This window comes from Perca fluviatilis, chromosome 20, assembly GCF_010015445.1.
Source record: "Perca fluviatilis chromosome 20, GENO_Pfluv_1.0, whole genome shotgun sequence".
In the NCBI taxonomy this organism is placed as follows: Eukaryota; Metazoa; Chordata; class Actinopteri; order Perciformes; family Percidae; genus Perca; species Perca fluviatilis.
This window is the reverse complement of record NC_053131.1, coordinates 32,244,015-32,261,975: the sequence shown is the minus strand read 5'-3', so window position 1 is coordinate 32,261,975 and position 17,961 is coordinate 32,244,015. Positions and strand designations below refer to the sequence as shown.

Below are 17,961 nucleotides of genomic sequence, written 5' to 3'. Positions count from 1 at the left end.
GAAAAACAACACGTGTGTTGCGTTCACTTCAATCTCGCCTCGCCAGCCTCATGCTGCGTTCAATGTTATTGTAAAATACCATTTTCCTATTCAGTGGTTGTTTTTGTCGTTTAACAGGAATTTACTGGTGAAATAAGGAAGAGGCTCGATATTTATATAACTTTATATAATTTATTTTTATATAACTATTTGACTGAAATGGTTGTAAAAAAAAAAGACTAAAATGTTTTGACTAAGATATATTGAGTTCTCATTTGACTAAAACTAGACTAAAATGACGAGACTTTTAGTCGGCTAAAACTTGACTAACAAAAAAAGATGTGTGAACGACTAAATATGACTAAAACTAACAAGGACATTTGGCACGAGAGACGAGACTAAGACTAAATTAAAAATAGGTGACAAAATTAACACTAATAGCCTACATATTTTTGAATTTGACTACATTTTATGAACCCAAAAAGACCGGTTGTCCCCGGGGCGCCGACAACGCTGCCTTCCAGAGAGCCGGGGATGAGAGCGGGCGGGCGGTGTCAGATCTGTGGCCTGACACCGGAACAAAAACACCAACAGTAGATTAATCACATCTAAAACACAAGACTCACTCTGCGTGGTTTCTGTGACATGAGAAATACTTTCAAAATGCTGATGTTTAAAATTACAAAAAATACTCAGAACTAATGGATCGTGGCCCCCGCCGAGGGGAAAAGTCACGCCACGCCACTGATCACCTGTGTGAAACAAATCTCTCTGCTGTGTCATGCTGTAAACTCCGATGGATTCTGATTGGCTGTCAGTGTCTCTCTCTGCTGTGTCATGCTGTAAACTCCGATGGATTCTGATTGGCTGTCAGTGTCTCTCTCTGCTGTGTCATGCTGTAAACTCCGATGGATTCTGATTGGCTGTCAGCAGGGGCGGATCTACCGGGGTGGCGTAGGGTGGCAACTGCCACCCTAAAAGAAAGCCTTGCCACCCCTGCTGCCACCCCAGTTGGCAGCAACAAATTACGGTAAAAGTTATGGCCAATTTGACAATTTAGGCGTCGCGTCTCAATGTCGTCCGACTGCAGTGAATGCAGCATAAGATGACGCCCAGAGCGGAGAGAGCCTGTTTTGTTTGGAAAACTGAGTGGCGCTAAGCGAGGGAGCCAGGAGTCGAGATGAATGGAGACACAGGAGGAAAGAGGTCAAAACGGATTAACTATCTATCAAGAAATGAAATTATAACTAAAGCACAGTGCTAGCATAGTTGCGATGCTGATTTTGAGATGATAAAAATCAGGTTGAAGAACGTTATTTCGCCAACTATACAATGTTACTTAGGGTCTGACGTTTGTTCTGTGTAAAGTAGGCTACAAAAGCTAATATTGATTCAACGTCTGTCAAGGAAAACATCGTTACTTTGAATCGTACAGAAATGAAGAGGAAAGGTAGCATATTCAGTTTTGTACTCCAAAGAGAAAGGCGAGAGAAATAGAAAATGAACAAGTGAGCAAGGTAGATGGAGAAGATGTGGTGGAAGGAGAGAGAAAAGAAGTGGAAGGAGAGAGAGAAGAGGTGGAAGGAGATAGAAAAGAGGTGGAAGGAGAGAGAAAAGGGCAACAGAAACGCGACAGACAGAATACAAGGCCAAGGCGACCAGGGACAGGAGGAGGTGGGAGAAGACCACAGCGGTGAAGATATGGAGGGAGAGCATCACCGAGAGGAGGAGGGAGAAAGCGAGAGACAAGAGAACGTGCAGGGCTCAGACAGTGAAAGGGAAAGCAGAGTGCCTGGGCCATCTCCAGTCAAGCTGGTCCACACGGTATGGAAATTGTTGATGCATAGTATATACTAAGTATATACATACTACGTTAGATATGAATAAGAACAACAAATGACAAAGCTTAAATATGAATAATTAGGGAAAGTTGTCAGTGTGAAAGTTTGATGAGATGAGGAGATGAGTTTTTATATTTTGTGTAGAATGTATTTTAGATCTATTGCTCAGATTAAATATAAAAAATAAACAAATGAACCTAAAAATCCTCTCCCAGGCTAAAATGTTAGTGTGTGTTAACCCAGTCTGATGGTTAGAACTAATCAATGACAGTTCCTAATCTTGTACAAATGCTGCCTGCAACGCTTCCTCTCTGACAGTCCAAAACAGTTTGCTTCCCCTCTCACACATCTGCCACTCATCACCTGTGTCTTAACTTAATGCCTGTCCTGTGATAATGCCCCTTACGTCTATCATACTTCTATATCTCCTATTAAGTGAGATCACATTGTACGGTCACTTATTCCTAATATGAACTGTTTCAAATGAAACCCCAAATGCAGGACATTGATTGCATGAGATGAAGTTTGTCTGTATGAGTTTGTAAATGGCAGCCTGTGCCCTTTTGTAGTGTGTACATACTATTTCTCATCAAACTGTGATAACTGATTAAATTCAGTATATATACGTCTGACATATGTTGCCACCCCTCAAAAATTCCTGCCCCCCTCTCGCCACCCCAGAAATATTTTTCTAGATCCACCCCTGGCTGTCAGTGTCTCTCTGTGCTGTGTCATGCTGTAAACTCCAATGGATTCTGATTGGCTGTCAGTGTCTCTCTCTGCTGTGTCATGCTGTAAACTCCGATGGATTCTGATTGGCTGTCAGTGTCTCTCTGTGCTGTGTCATGCTGTAAACTCCGATGGATTCTGATTGGCTGTCAGTGTCTCTCTCTGCTGTGTCATGCTGTAAACTCCGATGGATTCTGATTGGCTGTCAGTGTTTCTATCGTTCAACAAATCGCTCTGAAAGTGATACCAGTGGTATCGTTCTCCACTGTCGTCGCCGTCATAGTCGTGGCGTGGACTCCACCATCCACTTGATTTAGAACAATTTTTAAAACTATGAATTTATAGTTATCGTTATAGTTATCGTTGTTGGTGTGGACGGCCCTTCACTGTCTTATAAAGTGTTAAACATGAATGTAAGGAATGCCCTATGACTGCACTGATGGAGCTGTCCTTGTCTTATGTGTGTATTTTGTTATTATCATATCACTTGTGTTATGAAAATGATAGTGTATGTTTAATTTCTGTCTAATAATTTCCTATTCTGTATTGTTTATGATAAATAAACCTTAAAAATTTCAGATTACAAAGAAGGAGGGTTGAAAGAGATGAATCGAATTACAAGAAGAAAAAGAAGGAAGGGTGAATGAAGGGAGAGGAGGGAGGGCAAAGAGGAAGAAGATAAGGGAGGATACATTAAAGTGAGGGAGGGGAGGGAGGAAGTGTGGAGGAAGGCGAGAGAGAGAGAGAGAGTGACAGACGATGATGGAGAGGTCTGGGGAGGTGAAGAAAGAGTGGGAGGAGAGGAAGAAAGTGTAGCTGCAACAAACGATCATTTTCATCACCGTTATTTTGGTGATTGATTATTTTCTCGATATGTGTCAGACAGTGGTGAAAAATGCCTAAAAGTGATCCATGTCTACGGTTTCTTTTCCAGACTAAAAACAATTATTTTACTCATAAAAACACAGAGAAAAGAATCAAATCTCAACATTTGAGAAGCTTATATTTGGTATTTTCTGCTTGAAAAACGACTTAAGGCGGTTACACACCAACCAGACGGCCAACCGTCAGCAGTAAAGCCAGTCGGACTGATCAGTCCCCTCGAGTTGGTCCAAAAAGTTCCTCAGAACACACCGAAGAGAGGGTTTGTTTTCTCTGGAAATTCAAAGCCAGACCGTCATGGCGGCTCGTTCAGAATACGATCTCAAATTGTACTAAAATAGTTCACCGAAACATGTTTCTGGAAACATTTTAAGCGAGAAATAGGCCGTGCAGTTGCTGAATCTGTCTTCATTTCAGCTCAACAAAGGTCAGTTTAAAAGATTTTCGTCAGATTTTGAGAGACTCTAGTCACTCTCATTCCGCTCGCCGTTTCCTGGTGAGTCCGAATGAACATATTAGGTCGGCCAAAATGAACGCCGACAGCCCCGCAGACTGACGACTGCACGGGACACACCGAACAGACTCGAGTCACCGACCTCGCCAGACTGTCCCACAGCCGATTATCGGGTTAGTGTGTCAGCGCCTTTAAAAGGACTAGTCGATTTTATAAAATAGTCGCCGATTCCTTTTCTGTAAATCAACTAATGGATTAAAGAAAGACAGGAAGATCAGATGAGGGGGGTGATGGAGGAAAGAGAAGGAGGTGAACTGGTTGCTACTAAATCAGAGTTTAGGGAAACATACCTTGTCCTGCTCGGAGTCAGATTAAGAAGTTAGTCTCATCTTTAAATACTTTTGAAACATGAAACCTATTATTTGGATCTTGGGAAAAGTCCGTTCCATGATAAGCACGGAGGTTTGCCATGCTTTTATATTATTCCAGTATTTAACGTTGAGGGTTTTTTTCAGTTGTCCGGACGGGCAAGTAAAAAAAAACATCTACTTGCCCAAAGTCAATTTTTACTGGCCACTATACAATTTCTTTTCAAACTTTGGAGAACATACCTGCAAACTCAGAAGGGCTGAGAAAGGTGACCCATTCCTCCTACAGACAAACTTCTACACCGTTTAGCTGTCAACATTTTAACCGTGTTTACTCCAGCTGCTAGCTAACGGTAGGCTAACGTTACCGGCTGTCGAGTGTAGTGTTAACTAGCGGGACATGCGGCGATGTTTCGGTTGCCTCTGACGTCCGTCGGGTCTCGGTACCCAACCCTACTCATTAACGTTAAACCAGACACCAATGGGTCTTGCTTCATCATATGTTCGTTTTCGTTTCGCTCATATCTTACGACAAGATATCCATTAAAAATCAGATAACAGTACTAATGCAGTGGAGGAGATAGCCTTGCCAAAATCCTTCACATTGAACTAACATTGTAGGCCAACAACGCAATTCACTGATCTTACGTTAGCCGACAAGCTTGCTTTCCATTATAACGTTAAACATGTTAATTAACAAATATAGAAAACAATTAAATTGTTGGCAGATAACAGCACTTTCCTCAAAACTAATGTCCGTGATTGTGATTGGCCAAATGACTCATGTGACGTATCACCAAAGATGTTTTATTGTGAAGAAGACCGCAGTAGGTTTTTGAAACTCCCGTAGATGACATTTTCACATTCAAAACGGCGATTTTGCAGGTAGGGGAGAAAAAAACACCATCAAAAGCATAAACCCCCCCCCGTCGAAAAGCATAAAAAATGTAAACAAATGTAAAAACGTTAGAAGCATCAAAAGAATTTTTTTTCAAAAAAAACATCAAAAGCCAAATCAATTCATGATTGGCCAACGGCACATAGTAAATCAAATGATTATGATACGATGATGCCCGAACAGGAAAGTGCGTAGTTATATTTACTTGCCCGACACAGCGTTTTACTTGCCCCGGGCCATCGGGCAACCCTTATTGATGAACCCTGTATTCTATGGTTCATCCTTACACACACTACTGTACCTCTGAATGGGGATGCACTCGTCCCAGTAAACTTTTCCCTGTTTCTAGTCTTCAGAGAAGGGCATTATGAATCATCTACTGTGTCCAATGGCAGTTTTTATTTCAACAAAATCAGCAGTTCTCTTTTGTCTGACTCCTTGTTTGAAAAATCATCATGCATTTCACTGTTAAATCCACCACTTTAATCACTGTAAATAGCATACATCTATAGATTCATATAATGGAAAGCTTGACAAGTGGCCACCCTTGATGGCTATATTAGCCACATGCCCATTTGATTTGACTAGCTTGCCTGTATGGTCAATACACCACCCTGTTCTTTTTGCCTGTATGGACACTTTTCAACTTTAACGTAAAATTTTCCTCAAGTCTTTCATTAGTGTCTATGTATAGTTAAGTAATGATTATTCTATTTTTGATATATTGTGTAGCCTGTTGTACTTGAGTAGATAGAGAACTTGCACTGACACTCTCTTACACTACGTTACTATTGCACCTTTCTGCATTTTTTTGCTACAATCTAATTTTACTTTAAGGGCACACTATTGATTTCTTCCTTTGTATTTTTGTAGTATGTATGTGTACGTGGATGTCATATGTCTGTGTGCCTATGTGTGTGTATATGTATAAGCTATTGGACACTTTAATTTCCTTCGGGATTAATAAAGTATCTCTATCTATCTAAGTGTAGCAACAGTAACTAAGGGGAGCAGAGTTTAGCAAACTTTTGATTCAGACCAAAAGTCCACTAAAGTATATGAACAGGAGTGTCCACATACTTTTGACAGAGTATACAGAGGGTTAAGGAAAACAGGGAGAGAATAAAAGTGTCTGCTTCACTAGCGTCTCTTCCTATCACTACCCAGAATTCCTCTGTTGCCTGATGACACACACAAACTTTGATACGTGTGTGTTTGTCAGCGTACGGGTGTGTGTAACGGCATTGTGAGTCCAAATGTCTCTTTGTCAGTAATAGAAGTTTAATCACAGTCTGGCTACTGTGGCGGAGAGACAGAGGGAGAGAGAGAGAGAGAGAGAGAGACTCATCTGTTGCTGTTGTTTAATTTCTAAAATGGAATCTGTTTCAGAGGTTGATACATATGTTAATGCACACACACACACACACTTCCAATAACTTTGAATTTGTGTGTGAGACGACAATGTATGTATATGTGTGTGTGTGTGTGTGTGTGTCTGTGCGCATCATTAGACTCTACAAGGAGACAACATACGCACGCACACACACAGACAGAAACACACACACACACATACACACACACACACAGATGGCTCTCTGTTTGTGTGAATGATCTAAGTGCGTCAACGCGCTCGCTCGGTTCGTTTCTTCGGAGGAACAAAGTCACATCGTCACATTTGAGCCTCCTGACGAGCCTCCGCCAGCTGTCACCGCGGCAGACCTGGAATTAATCACCACGCCCGGGTGATGATGAACAACTGCTGCCGACGTGCCCATCAGCAAGGCACGCACAGTCTTTGGAACAAGTTGGAGTCGCAGGTTATCTCGGGCGTTCTGGTAGTAAGAGTGGATTGGTGACAGGGACAACGAGGTGACCTCAGTGTTGGGATGGAAATAAATAGAAGATATAAGCTTGAGGAAAGGAAGGACAGAAATCAACTTCAACTCCCAAGGTGCATTTCATTGAGAAACGTCCAATCGTAGAGCTTCAAATGACGCTCAATGCTAAAGCTGAAGGTACCACTTTGTAGAAACACTCACTGTTCTGGGGATTCTGGATCAGTTCTAGATGAATTCTAGGTTGCGTCTGAAATCGCATCCTCTGCACTACATACTCTAAATGTATACTATCGTTCAACATACAGTACAGGCCAAAAGTTTGGACACACCTTCTCATTCAATGTGTTTCTTTATTTTCATGACTATTTACATTGTAGATTCTCACTGAAGGCATCAAAACTATGAATGAACACATATGGAATTATGTACTCAACAAAAAAGTGTGAAATAACTGAAAACATGTCTTATATTTTAGATTCTTCAAAGTAGCCACCCTTTGCTTTTTTTGATAACTCTGCAAACCCTTGGTGTTCTCTCAATGAGCTTCATGAGGTAGTCACCTGAAATGGTTTTACCTTCACAGGTGTGCTTTGTCAGGGTTAATTAGTGGATTTTTTTCCCTTATTAATAAAAAAGCATCTTGTCATGTTTATTCACCACACCTTGAACACCGGTCCGTGAAAATATGTCTTACATGAAACCGGCCCGTGGCGCAAAAAAGGTTGGGGACAGCTGATTTAAACTCTACGTATTTCTAATATATTTTATTTTTCTAGGCCTCCTTTCCCTTAGTGGCTTTGCGACTTGTCAGGCTGCCATTGTAAATTGTAAAGAACCTGTTCTTAATGACTTGCCTGAAAGTTCCTGGAGTCTGAAAGCAGCGTTGGTATCTGACGCTGAGAGACACTGACCAAGCGCCAGATTTGTGAGGACTATGGTTAACTGCTCCTCAGATCTCTGCAGGGTAAATCCAGACAGCTAGCTAGACTATCTAATCTGAGTTTTCTGTTGCACGACTAAAACTACCTTTGAACGTAAACGTTAGGGGTGTGAATCTTCACTGGTCTCGCGATTCGATTACGATTATCCTGTCGACGATTCAATGTGATTTGGTATCTCGATGCATCATGATGCGCCACCTCCTCAAATTCAATCTATATTGCTACATATGGCTTTCATTGACAAATTCAAGCAGTCAGGTATGTATGAACTCTCATTTTATTCCCTCTTCTCTTAAAAAAAAACAACAAAAAAAACAAAACACTTCCTGAATGTAGCGGAGTCTGAACACAGCAGACAACAGACAAAAGGCAAAAAACTAGAAAGCAGCAAACGGAAAATCAACAAGAAACAACAGTAGTGTTGGGACCAAGCAGTTGGTTAAACCTGATTTTAACCAAAAAGGCCTCAGAGTGAACTGACTGGAGAGACAAAAGGCACATGTGGGCAAGACAAAGGGATCTTGGCCTGCATGTGAATTCCAAAGAATGTTTCACCAAACTCCTACAGGTCGCTACTTGGAAACAGGTCGCAAAATGGGGAATCTACCTTCAACACGAGGAGAACAAGGCAGACTGGTGGTGAGACAAAGAACTGCAACACAATGGCTTCACACCTGTTACAAAGGTGCATTTTTCCCATTGGCCGTCGGGCCTTTGAATGCACCACCCCGACACTAGGAGGCGGGGGAAAGGGATAAAGCTTTCGGGCGCGTGCCTTTTACGCTCTTGACCGGTAATTCATTACTGCAAGAAGACACGCCACTCAGCTGTTCGAACTAGCTAGCCAGCCTCACCTCGCCGGTCGAGATTGAGCTGGGACATTTAATATCTTTCTGATATAAAAGGGGTCCGAGGGAATACTGACCCAGTATTTCCTCACATCTGCAGCGGGTTTAATCAGCCCGGATTCAAGGAAAAGAGGACAACGTTCCCGTTTTCTTGGATCGCGCGTCGTCCACTGCTCTGGACGAAACGGATCGTTAAACTCTGGCGAGAGATTAACTACAGACCACACACAGTAAGAGGCTTTACACTAGGGTGACCAGATTTCCCGGAGCTAAAACCGGGACACTTTGCAAGTGATCGTAGTGCTCGTGCACGCACACGCTTTTTAACGTGAACATGTGCCAGCCCAGGTCAGACATAGACACAGACAGTAACTTCATTATTTTGATCGTAGGCTCCTCATCTAATAATAACTGTTTTTTCCTGTAAAATTAACAAAATTGCAGCAACAGCCTTTTTCAGTTTAGTGTGAGATTTATGTTGAGATCTTTTCTAAAAAAAGATTCTTTGAAGTGTTATTTATTCCAATAACACCAAAAGAATTTAAATGATTTATTGATTTATTTTGAGCATAACCACTTCATTTCCTGCATTCTGGTGAATTTCTATGCACATATTTCTACCTTTTTCTGAATCAATGTATACTGCAACCTGCAAATATCTGTAGCCTAGGCATCCTTTACTCCTCCCTTCTGTTTGGCGTCTTTTGGTGAGGAAGTAACCTTGATCCTTAAATGTGCATATGACAATTATTCACCTCAATGATACATTAATTCATTTTAATTTATAATAGACCCCTGGACTGTAATATTTCAGATGAGTTTGAGCAAGATTTCTGCTCATGTCCAAAACTTTGTGCACCTTCAAAATATATCTGTGTTCTCTGTGATTTGGAGGAGACGATGAGTCGTGACATTTTGAGAAAAATAAAGTTAGGTTAGTAGGCTATTACAAGAATAAAGTCACTATATTTCAGAAAATAATCTATACCTGCACCATAGCCTGCTGTGCATTACGTGATAGCTCTGCTGATACGGTAGATCTCAGACCTCCTGACAGACACAGAGACCCAAACGGGGCTCTCTGAATGAGACAAATAGTTCAGCTAGAGAAGTAACTGAACGCTGCTCTACATCGGAGGTGGAAAACGGAAACTACAGAAATACACGGAGCACAAACGCAACACATCTACCGCAGCATGCCCACAACTATTACAACCTGAAGCTGCGCTGCATTTTACAGAAAGAGTGGACACAAGCAGGTCTGCTTCAGAGCTCCGTGTGTCTGAGTCTGAACCGTAGACTGTCACAGGAACTTCAAACTAAATCATTAGCATTGCGCTCCTAAACTTTGTGTTGATGGCATCAATGTATTACACTGATTTGGCTAGGATTCCTCGCAAAACTTCACCTGGCTTTCCTCACGGAGAGACGGTTGCTAGGTGATAGCAACAAATAAAGCATGGTCGGACCCTGCACGTAGCTGCCCGTTCTATTCGCCTCGGAAAAATAAACTGGACAAAGTTACATTCGGGGCTACACTCAAAAAATTCGGGGCTGAAGACCCGGCAAAATCGGCTGATGCCGCTCCTGGTGTAAACCGGGACATTTTAGCGTCCCAACAGGCTTTTGTCGGGACTTGGGACAAACAATTGAAAATCGGGACTGTCCCGGTCAAACCGGGACGTCTGGTCACCCTACTTTACACAGTTCTGGGCAGACGTTAGAATTTGTGTGTATGGTTTGTTTTATTAATGAGCAAAGGTTATTGCTACCATTTGTTTGCCATTAATGTGATTTGATTTTAATCATGTACTGGTCCATATGTGATTATTAATCTGTCTCTGTGAATGTATCAGTGATCACGATACTGTTGATATGTTGTGTTGAGTAGCTTGGTAAAACTGTAATTGCTACCTGCTAACTCCCCGTTCATGGAGTTTAGTTACTGTCTGCGAGATAATCGCGGGAAATCAGCTGTTAGCTACTGGAGTGGTTATAATGACCGTTCCCTTCAGTAAGACACAAGGCTCAGAGTCTGCCCTAACTGCACGTTTGGTCCAGACCTGAGTGGCTGAGGGGGGCTGGTCATTATTGATCACTATGATCAGTGGTGTCTCTTTCTTTACCCTTTCTTCTTTACTAATCACACACACACACACACACACACACACACACGGTAAACAGCTGTTTTCTGCAAGCTAGCCACGTAGCTCCCGAGCTAATGCTGCTAGCTTAACCACGTGGAGTCTGCATAGCGTTTGTACAGAGTTAACACATGGCCTAGCATACGAGCTACGGGCTAAGCGTGCGCGCTGCTTAGCAACCCCCTCGGCCTCTTCAACCCCTCCTTGTGTACCCAGCACCACTACCGCCCTCTTGAGGCTAAATAGTTTTGTGCACAGGAGTAGCCATTTTGGTAGTCTTTGTGTTAGACTACATTTCGACACCGCACCCTCCTCTTTCACACACACACACACACACACACACACACACACACACACACACACACACACACACACACACTCACACACACACTCACACACACACTCACACACACACTCACATACTACAGGCTTGCTGTTTTTGCTTTTGGTTGTGATATTGTAAAAGGTATAAACGTTTATTATTGAAGGATTATTGATTGGCTACTGATAATTGTGACGTTAATAAATTCTATTATACTTAAATAGCAGTTGCTTGTGATTATTTGTGTACTTATTGTAATAATTGCTGGTTGAATACAGGTCAGTGATCGAATTCACCCCTTCCTTTGTTTCCTTTGAAAGGATTACCACAGAAATGAGACTGATCCACAGTTTGATTATTGGTCCCTGACTTGCAGGGTGGTGCCCCGTTTTGATTGTTTGTCGATTTGATAAAGTTATTAAGAACCATATTCATAGCTTTATTAATATTGAAAAAACATCTTTTTTTTGTGATAAATTTTTTATAATCACAAACATATACACAGTTTTTTCTTTTCTTTTCCTAACCATCGATGTAACAGAAATGAAGTCCTTTGCACATCATTAGGGAAGCAACAGAATTAGGACCCCTAAAATATTGATAAAACATCTTTGATAATTTGCCAATGATCAAATCTGTACCCTACGAATTCCAACAGTAGGCAATAATTGATTATTGTCTTTCACTGCATCGAATCATCCACGTCCGCATCGCGAAGCATCGATACATTTCTACAACCCTAGTGCACACGTTCCACCAAAACAAGTTGCTTCCTGAGACTTAGCGCCGCCCAAAACGATTGTGATTGGTTTAAAGAAATGGCAATAAACCAGAGCACGTTTTTCTCCCATCCAGGAATGCTGTGTGGACTAGCCAGACCCTCCTCCGCAGCGCTGTGGAGGAAGGTCTGGCTATGCAAGACTACTCAGACAACAACCACCAGGGACCGGGCTGGTCGGGAAGACGGAGCAAAGCGCCATTCAACCCTAAGGACAAAGGTTGGCCTTTCATTCTTACTTTCAGCCTGGCGGGCTAGCGTTTAGCTTCCGTAGTTTCTCATGTTTGAGTCAACCAAACTCTGAAAGCCCTCGACACCCAGGGGTGCCGCCAGTAATTTTGGGCCCCATGATAAAAAATCTAATTGGGCCTCCTCTGCGCAGCTGTTGTCAATACATCTCTAGGACCTAACTGTCCCATCAAAAGCTTTACAGAACTCAAATTAAAGGTTTGCAACTGTTTTGCTTCTTGTAGTTCAATACTAGTACTAGCACAATATTTGCTGCTGGTTATTTTTGTACATGCATGATAGTCTAGTATGCAGTTCACTATTTGATGTTTTTTTATTTTATTTCATAATGATCATTATGTGAGAAAATAATTGTTATTAATGTGTTTAAATTTCTGTCATTAATAAATATTTCATTTTCTTTTTTTGTAATGGTAAAAAGAGCAAGAGAGATAGAGAAATCGCCACAGACTCCCTGCAATGATGCTAACTGGCATGTCACTGAACACAGTGTTGCTCACCTTCTTCACTGGGACAGGGAGGGGCACAGTTAGGGGGAGACTGGGGTGCTGTTGACTCATCTGTTGTTAAGGCTGCTAAAAGGGGCAGGGACAATGATTTAATATGAATATCTTGCTAAACGTTTCCCTGCACTGATTAAATGGTGATTAAATGTAGGCTAACACTAGTCTGTAGCTAGCTAGCTTATTTCACTATGGACATTAAGCCAACAGGTTAATACCACTCACAGACTAGAGGCTACCCACCTTTCTTGGTGAAAAACTGGGTTACAGTTTGACACCCTTTCCTTTGTCTTCCCTCTCTTTTCTCTCTTTCCTTTTTTGAAAACCAGATTTTGATATAACGTTACTTGGCAACATTGTGGTCACTGTAGTTCTGGCGCATCTACTGACTGCAACTAAACACCGTCGCTGAGTGCGCTAAGGCAGGACCAAACCATTTCATGCAGATACAGGGGGGTGGTCGGTCAATATGGATGTTTACTTTTTGGTCAATGGGGATATTTCACTTTTACTGCCAAAAACAAGTAAAAACAAAGAGATCATTAATTATATTATTATATTTGAAATATATATACTGAATGATGATGGTTTAATAATTTTATATTAGTTTTAACCTATTTTTTCGGGCCCCTGTCAGTCATGGGCCCTTGGAATTGTCCTAACTTTTCCCCCCTATACGGCGCCCCTGTCGACACCTAACAATAACATCAAGTTTATCCTTGGTTGTGGTTATGCCGTGACACTACTGGGTCACATTCCTTCTCTTTTTAAAAGAAATGAGACCCAGATATGTAGTGAGCGGGACATTTTACGATGATTAAAACTAAAGATTTCTTTAAACTACAATTTGTAACGTTCTGCAAGATCAAGACAGGACTAATATTTCCTAAAGGGCTTGGGGGAGAAATGGAAATCTGAACATCTAAATTTTCCATGACAACTAGCAAACTGTATTTGCTGATGACGATACGATTGAAAGCTCCAGAACAGCACTAAATGGTGAGATTATTTTGTCAACCCTGTAAAGAGCATGCATCCATCCATCCATCCATCCCTTTATTTAATCAGGTAATCTCATCTTGCCATCCTTCAGTTTACATTCCAGCACACAGTTAAAGGCCATGGTGTCAGCAGGGTTTTTTAATTGAGACGTCACTAATTATCATCTTCATGTTCAAGATTAGATCATCACTGATTAGCCTAAAATTAGACACGCACACAGGCATACACACACAGGCGCACACACACACACACACACACACACACACACACACACACACACACACACACACACCCACAGTCCTGTCTCAACAGAAATGTCAGTGTGATCCTGCAGATACTACCTCTGTGTTTGGCTTCTTTAAAACTCGACTCTGTGTATTTGTGTATGTGTGTGTGTGTGTGTGTGTGTTTGTTTGTGCGTGTGTTACCTCCAGCTGTCTCCACGTGTGCGTCAGGTTGTGTATTTTGCGGTGGAAGTCGTCAGGCAGTTCGGTCCCGCTCCTCTTCAGAGATTCGGCTCGGCCCAGCAGGCTGGTCTTCCTGCTCTCCATCATCATCAGCTCAGCGTGGCTGCTCTGGAGACGACAGAACAGACAGCCGTCACACACACGGACAGACCTACGGGGGCAGCCTGATCTCATGAACAGGGCTCGACACAAGCAATGGCCCGATGGCCCGGGGCCAGTAAAAACGTATGTCGGGCTGGTTGATTGGCCAGTCACTGGCCCGCACGGGCCAGTACCAACGTCATACAGAGTGGCACGAAGCGTGTAAATGTTAACATTTCACATTTTCACCTCAGGTAATTTATAAACAATTCATTTGGATACAAGCGTTGCATTTTGGAAGATAGATTGGATTCTGAACAGCGATGTCCGCGCTGTAGCGCACACAACAGGGCGAGGGGGTGTGCGTTCACGCCAGCACATGTAACTGAATGGAAACGTTACCGAGGATTATTTACCGCCGATGGCGCAAATGAACTAACGTTACACTCGTTACTGTAAGTACAATACAATAAAACCTCCATGATTAAAGAGTCAATACTTATCAATAACCCACCTACCTGTTGTACAGGCATAATCTGTAGAAAGCGATATTTCAGTCTGCTCTGTCTGCGCTGTCCACTCGTCCAACGCCGTGCAAACACAGCTCTACTCTGCAAATAGCGACTTTACAAACGAGCTAAAATGAAAGATGTCAGTTTGTAGTCTAACGGTTTATCTTAATTTGCAACCAATCTTGAACTTTGGACAAACTCTTGTAAATGTAGCTGCTGTCTAAACGAGCCATCCTCTCTGCTGGAGCGGTAAACCTATGGATGTATTATAAGACCAAAACAAATACATGTGGCTACTTAATATGCACGTGAATGACGTTGCGTTCTTCATTCTTGATGATGTTGCTGGTTGTGTCATTTAGCAACAACATTGTCTTATTTCAAATGAGGCCTACAGGATGAATGCTAGCCTGCTTATCAGTCCATTCATCATTACAGCTGCTGTTTTCCACAACTTTTCACTTCAGGCTCTTTGACAGTGAGATGTTTACCTGACAACAGGCCTTTCTTTCTGTAAGCATTCTCCACCAATCAGGACACTTACATTTCAGTAATCAAGACTTTAACCATCACTCCTCAGTGAACTGCCCCCTAATCTGAGATCATTTTCTAGTTAAGTAGCCTATCTAGTTATCATTATGGATTTTCCATGTTTTTAGGGGGTTGCTTACACTAATACATGTATGTGAAAAAAATATAGCATTAATTTAGTAAGAAAGTGAAAATATCAAACAAGGAGATGCGTATTAGGTATAATTTTATTTTCTTTATTTGAAAGTCTGGCACCTGGAGTGTCTGCTTAAAAATATTCTGGCCCTTGGAAAAATGTAGTTGATGACCCCTGGTCTAGCTTTACTGCTAATGGACCATTTTTACAGCAGACATGTTGACTCATAGTAGGAAAAGCACAGCTGAAACTGATAACCTTAACGATGGCTCAGTTCCATCAAGTGTCCCAGGAAGATATTTCAGTGAGTCAGCATGCACAATACCATGACCTCTCCTAAGTGGAATGCAGCCATATGTAATGGTTTAAAACTCTCCTGTGGAATGCAGCCTCATGGTTTAATACCAGGACCTCCTCCTAAGTGGAATGGAGCCATCATTAATGGTTTAATACCAGGACCTCTCCTAAGTGGAATGCAGCCATCATTAATGGTTTAATACCAGGACCTCTCCTAAGTGGAATGCAGCCATCATTAATGGTTTAATACCAGGACCTCTCCTAAGTGGAATGCAGCCATCAGTAATGGTTTAATACCAGGACCTCTCCTAAGTGGAATGGAGCCATCATTAATGGTTTAATACCAGGACCTCTCCTAAGTGGAATGCAGCCATCAGTAATGGTTTAATACCAGGACCTCTCCTAAGTGGAATGCAGCCATCAGTAATGGTTTAATACCAGGGTCTCTCCTAAGTGGAATGCAGCCATCAGTAATGGTTTAATACCAGGACCTCTCCTAAGTGGAATGCAGCCATCAGTAATGGTTTAATACCAGGACCTCTCCTAAGTGGAATGCACCCATCATTAATGGTTTTGAATACACCTGTGCTTTTCCTACTATGACATGTCAATGTCTGCCGTGGAAAAACGTTTATGGCACAACATACAGTGGCAGTGGCTAGCTGGGTTATAACCATTTTCTGAAGCTTCATAGTAGGTGCGATGTATATTTTCCTGCGTTTTTTTGTCCTTTGCCAATCACACCTATGATATTTATTTCAGGGCCAGTAAAAATGTAGAAGGGGCCAGCAAAACTCTGATCTACTGGCCCCGGGGGCCAGTGGGGATTTTTTTTTATGTTGAGCCCTGCTCATGAACCATTCGTACTTACAGCTATGAAAAGTAAAGCACTTTAGTTGGTATCTAATCGACGTATTTATTACTGTCAGCAGCACATTGACTGCTGCTGGATAAGAGCGTGAAGATCCTTATAGGGAGGAGGTCCAGGGGGGGGGATGTTTGGCTCCTAAAAACACAGGGCTTTCAAGAGGGGGGGCAGAGTTCATGTCCTGAAGAAGTTAAGGAGAAAACACAAGACTTTCACCCAGGAAACAGGTGTTCATGTCCTGAAGAAGTTAAGGAGAAAACACAAGACTTTCACCCAGGAAACAGGTGTTCATGTCCTGAAGAAGTTAAGGAGAAAACACAAGACTTTCACACAGGAAACAGGTGTTCATGTCCTGAAGAAGTTAAGGAGAAAACACAAGACGTTCACCCAGGAAACAGGTGTTCATGTCCTGAAGAAGTTAAGGAGAAAACACAAGACGTTCACCCAGGAAACAGGTGGTCATGTCCTGGAGAAGTTAAGGAGAAAACACAAGACTTTCACCCAGGATACAGGTGGTCATGTCCTGAAGAAGTTAAGGAGAAAACACAAGACTTTCACCCAGGAAACAGGTGTTCATGTCCTGAAGAAGTTAAGGAGAAAACACAAGACTTTCACCCAGGAAACAGGTGTTCATGTCCTGGAAGAAGTTAAGGAGAAAACACAAGACTTTCACCCAGGAAACAGGTGTTCATGTCCTGAAGAAGTTAAGGAGAAAACACAAGACTTTCACCCAGGAAACAGGTGTTCATGTCCTGGAGAAGTTAAGGAGAAAAACTGTTCTAGGGTTTTAAAATAATTTGGCTGATTACGCCAAATTCCTATCCTACATTATTAAATAGTAACAATAATCCATTTTTCCTTTTTTTTTCTCCAGGTGGCAGGAGTGAACATGAGTCATCAATACTTGTTGTGCTCTGTCTGTTTCAGAATGATAAAGACATTTGGAGAACAATTAGATACAAAACAGGATGATGTTTTATAGAATTATCCCTTTTTTCCCCCCGCGAATATCAGGTTTTTCCCAAATGATGTACAGATTTTTAGGCATTCAGATTTTTTATTTATTTTTTGGCATTTAGGCCTTGAGTGACTGAGCTTAGACATGAAAGAGTAGAGAGAGAGAGGGAATGACTTGCCGCAGGTCAGAACCGAACCCCCAACCTCTGCATGTAGGACTGAGCCTCGTTATATGGGCGCTTGCTCTACCCCTAGGCACCCAGATTTTTAGGCATTCTATTATAAAATGGCATGAAAAACGCATTTAGCTGCCGTAAATGGAGCATGCCACCGAAA

General features: G+C 42.0%; 1 protein-coding gene across 7 annotated transcripts in view; it reads right to left on the bottom strand.

The window, feature by feature from the left end:
- Nucleotides 1-17,961, bottom strand: part of akap6 (A kinase (PRKA) anchor protein 6) — a 292,609-nt gene that overhangs the window by 78,310 nt on the left and 196,338 nt on the right. For all 7 annotated transcript variants that reach the window (XM_039785655.1, XM_039785652.1, XM_039785658.1 and 4 more), the window contains one exon: nt 14,205-14,351. In XM_039785655.1, coding sequence (XP_039641589.1) covers nt 14,205-14,351 — 147 coding nt within the window. The remainder of the gene's footprint in view (nt 1-14,204; nt 14,352-17,961) is intronic.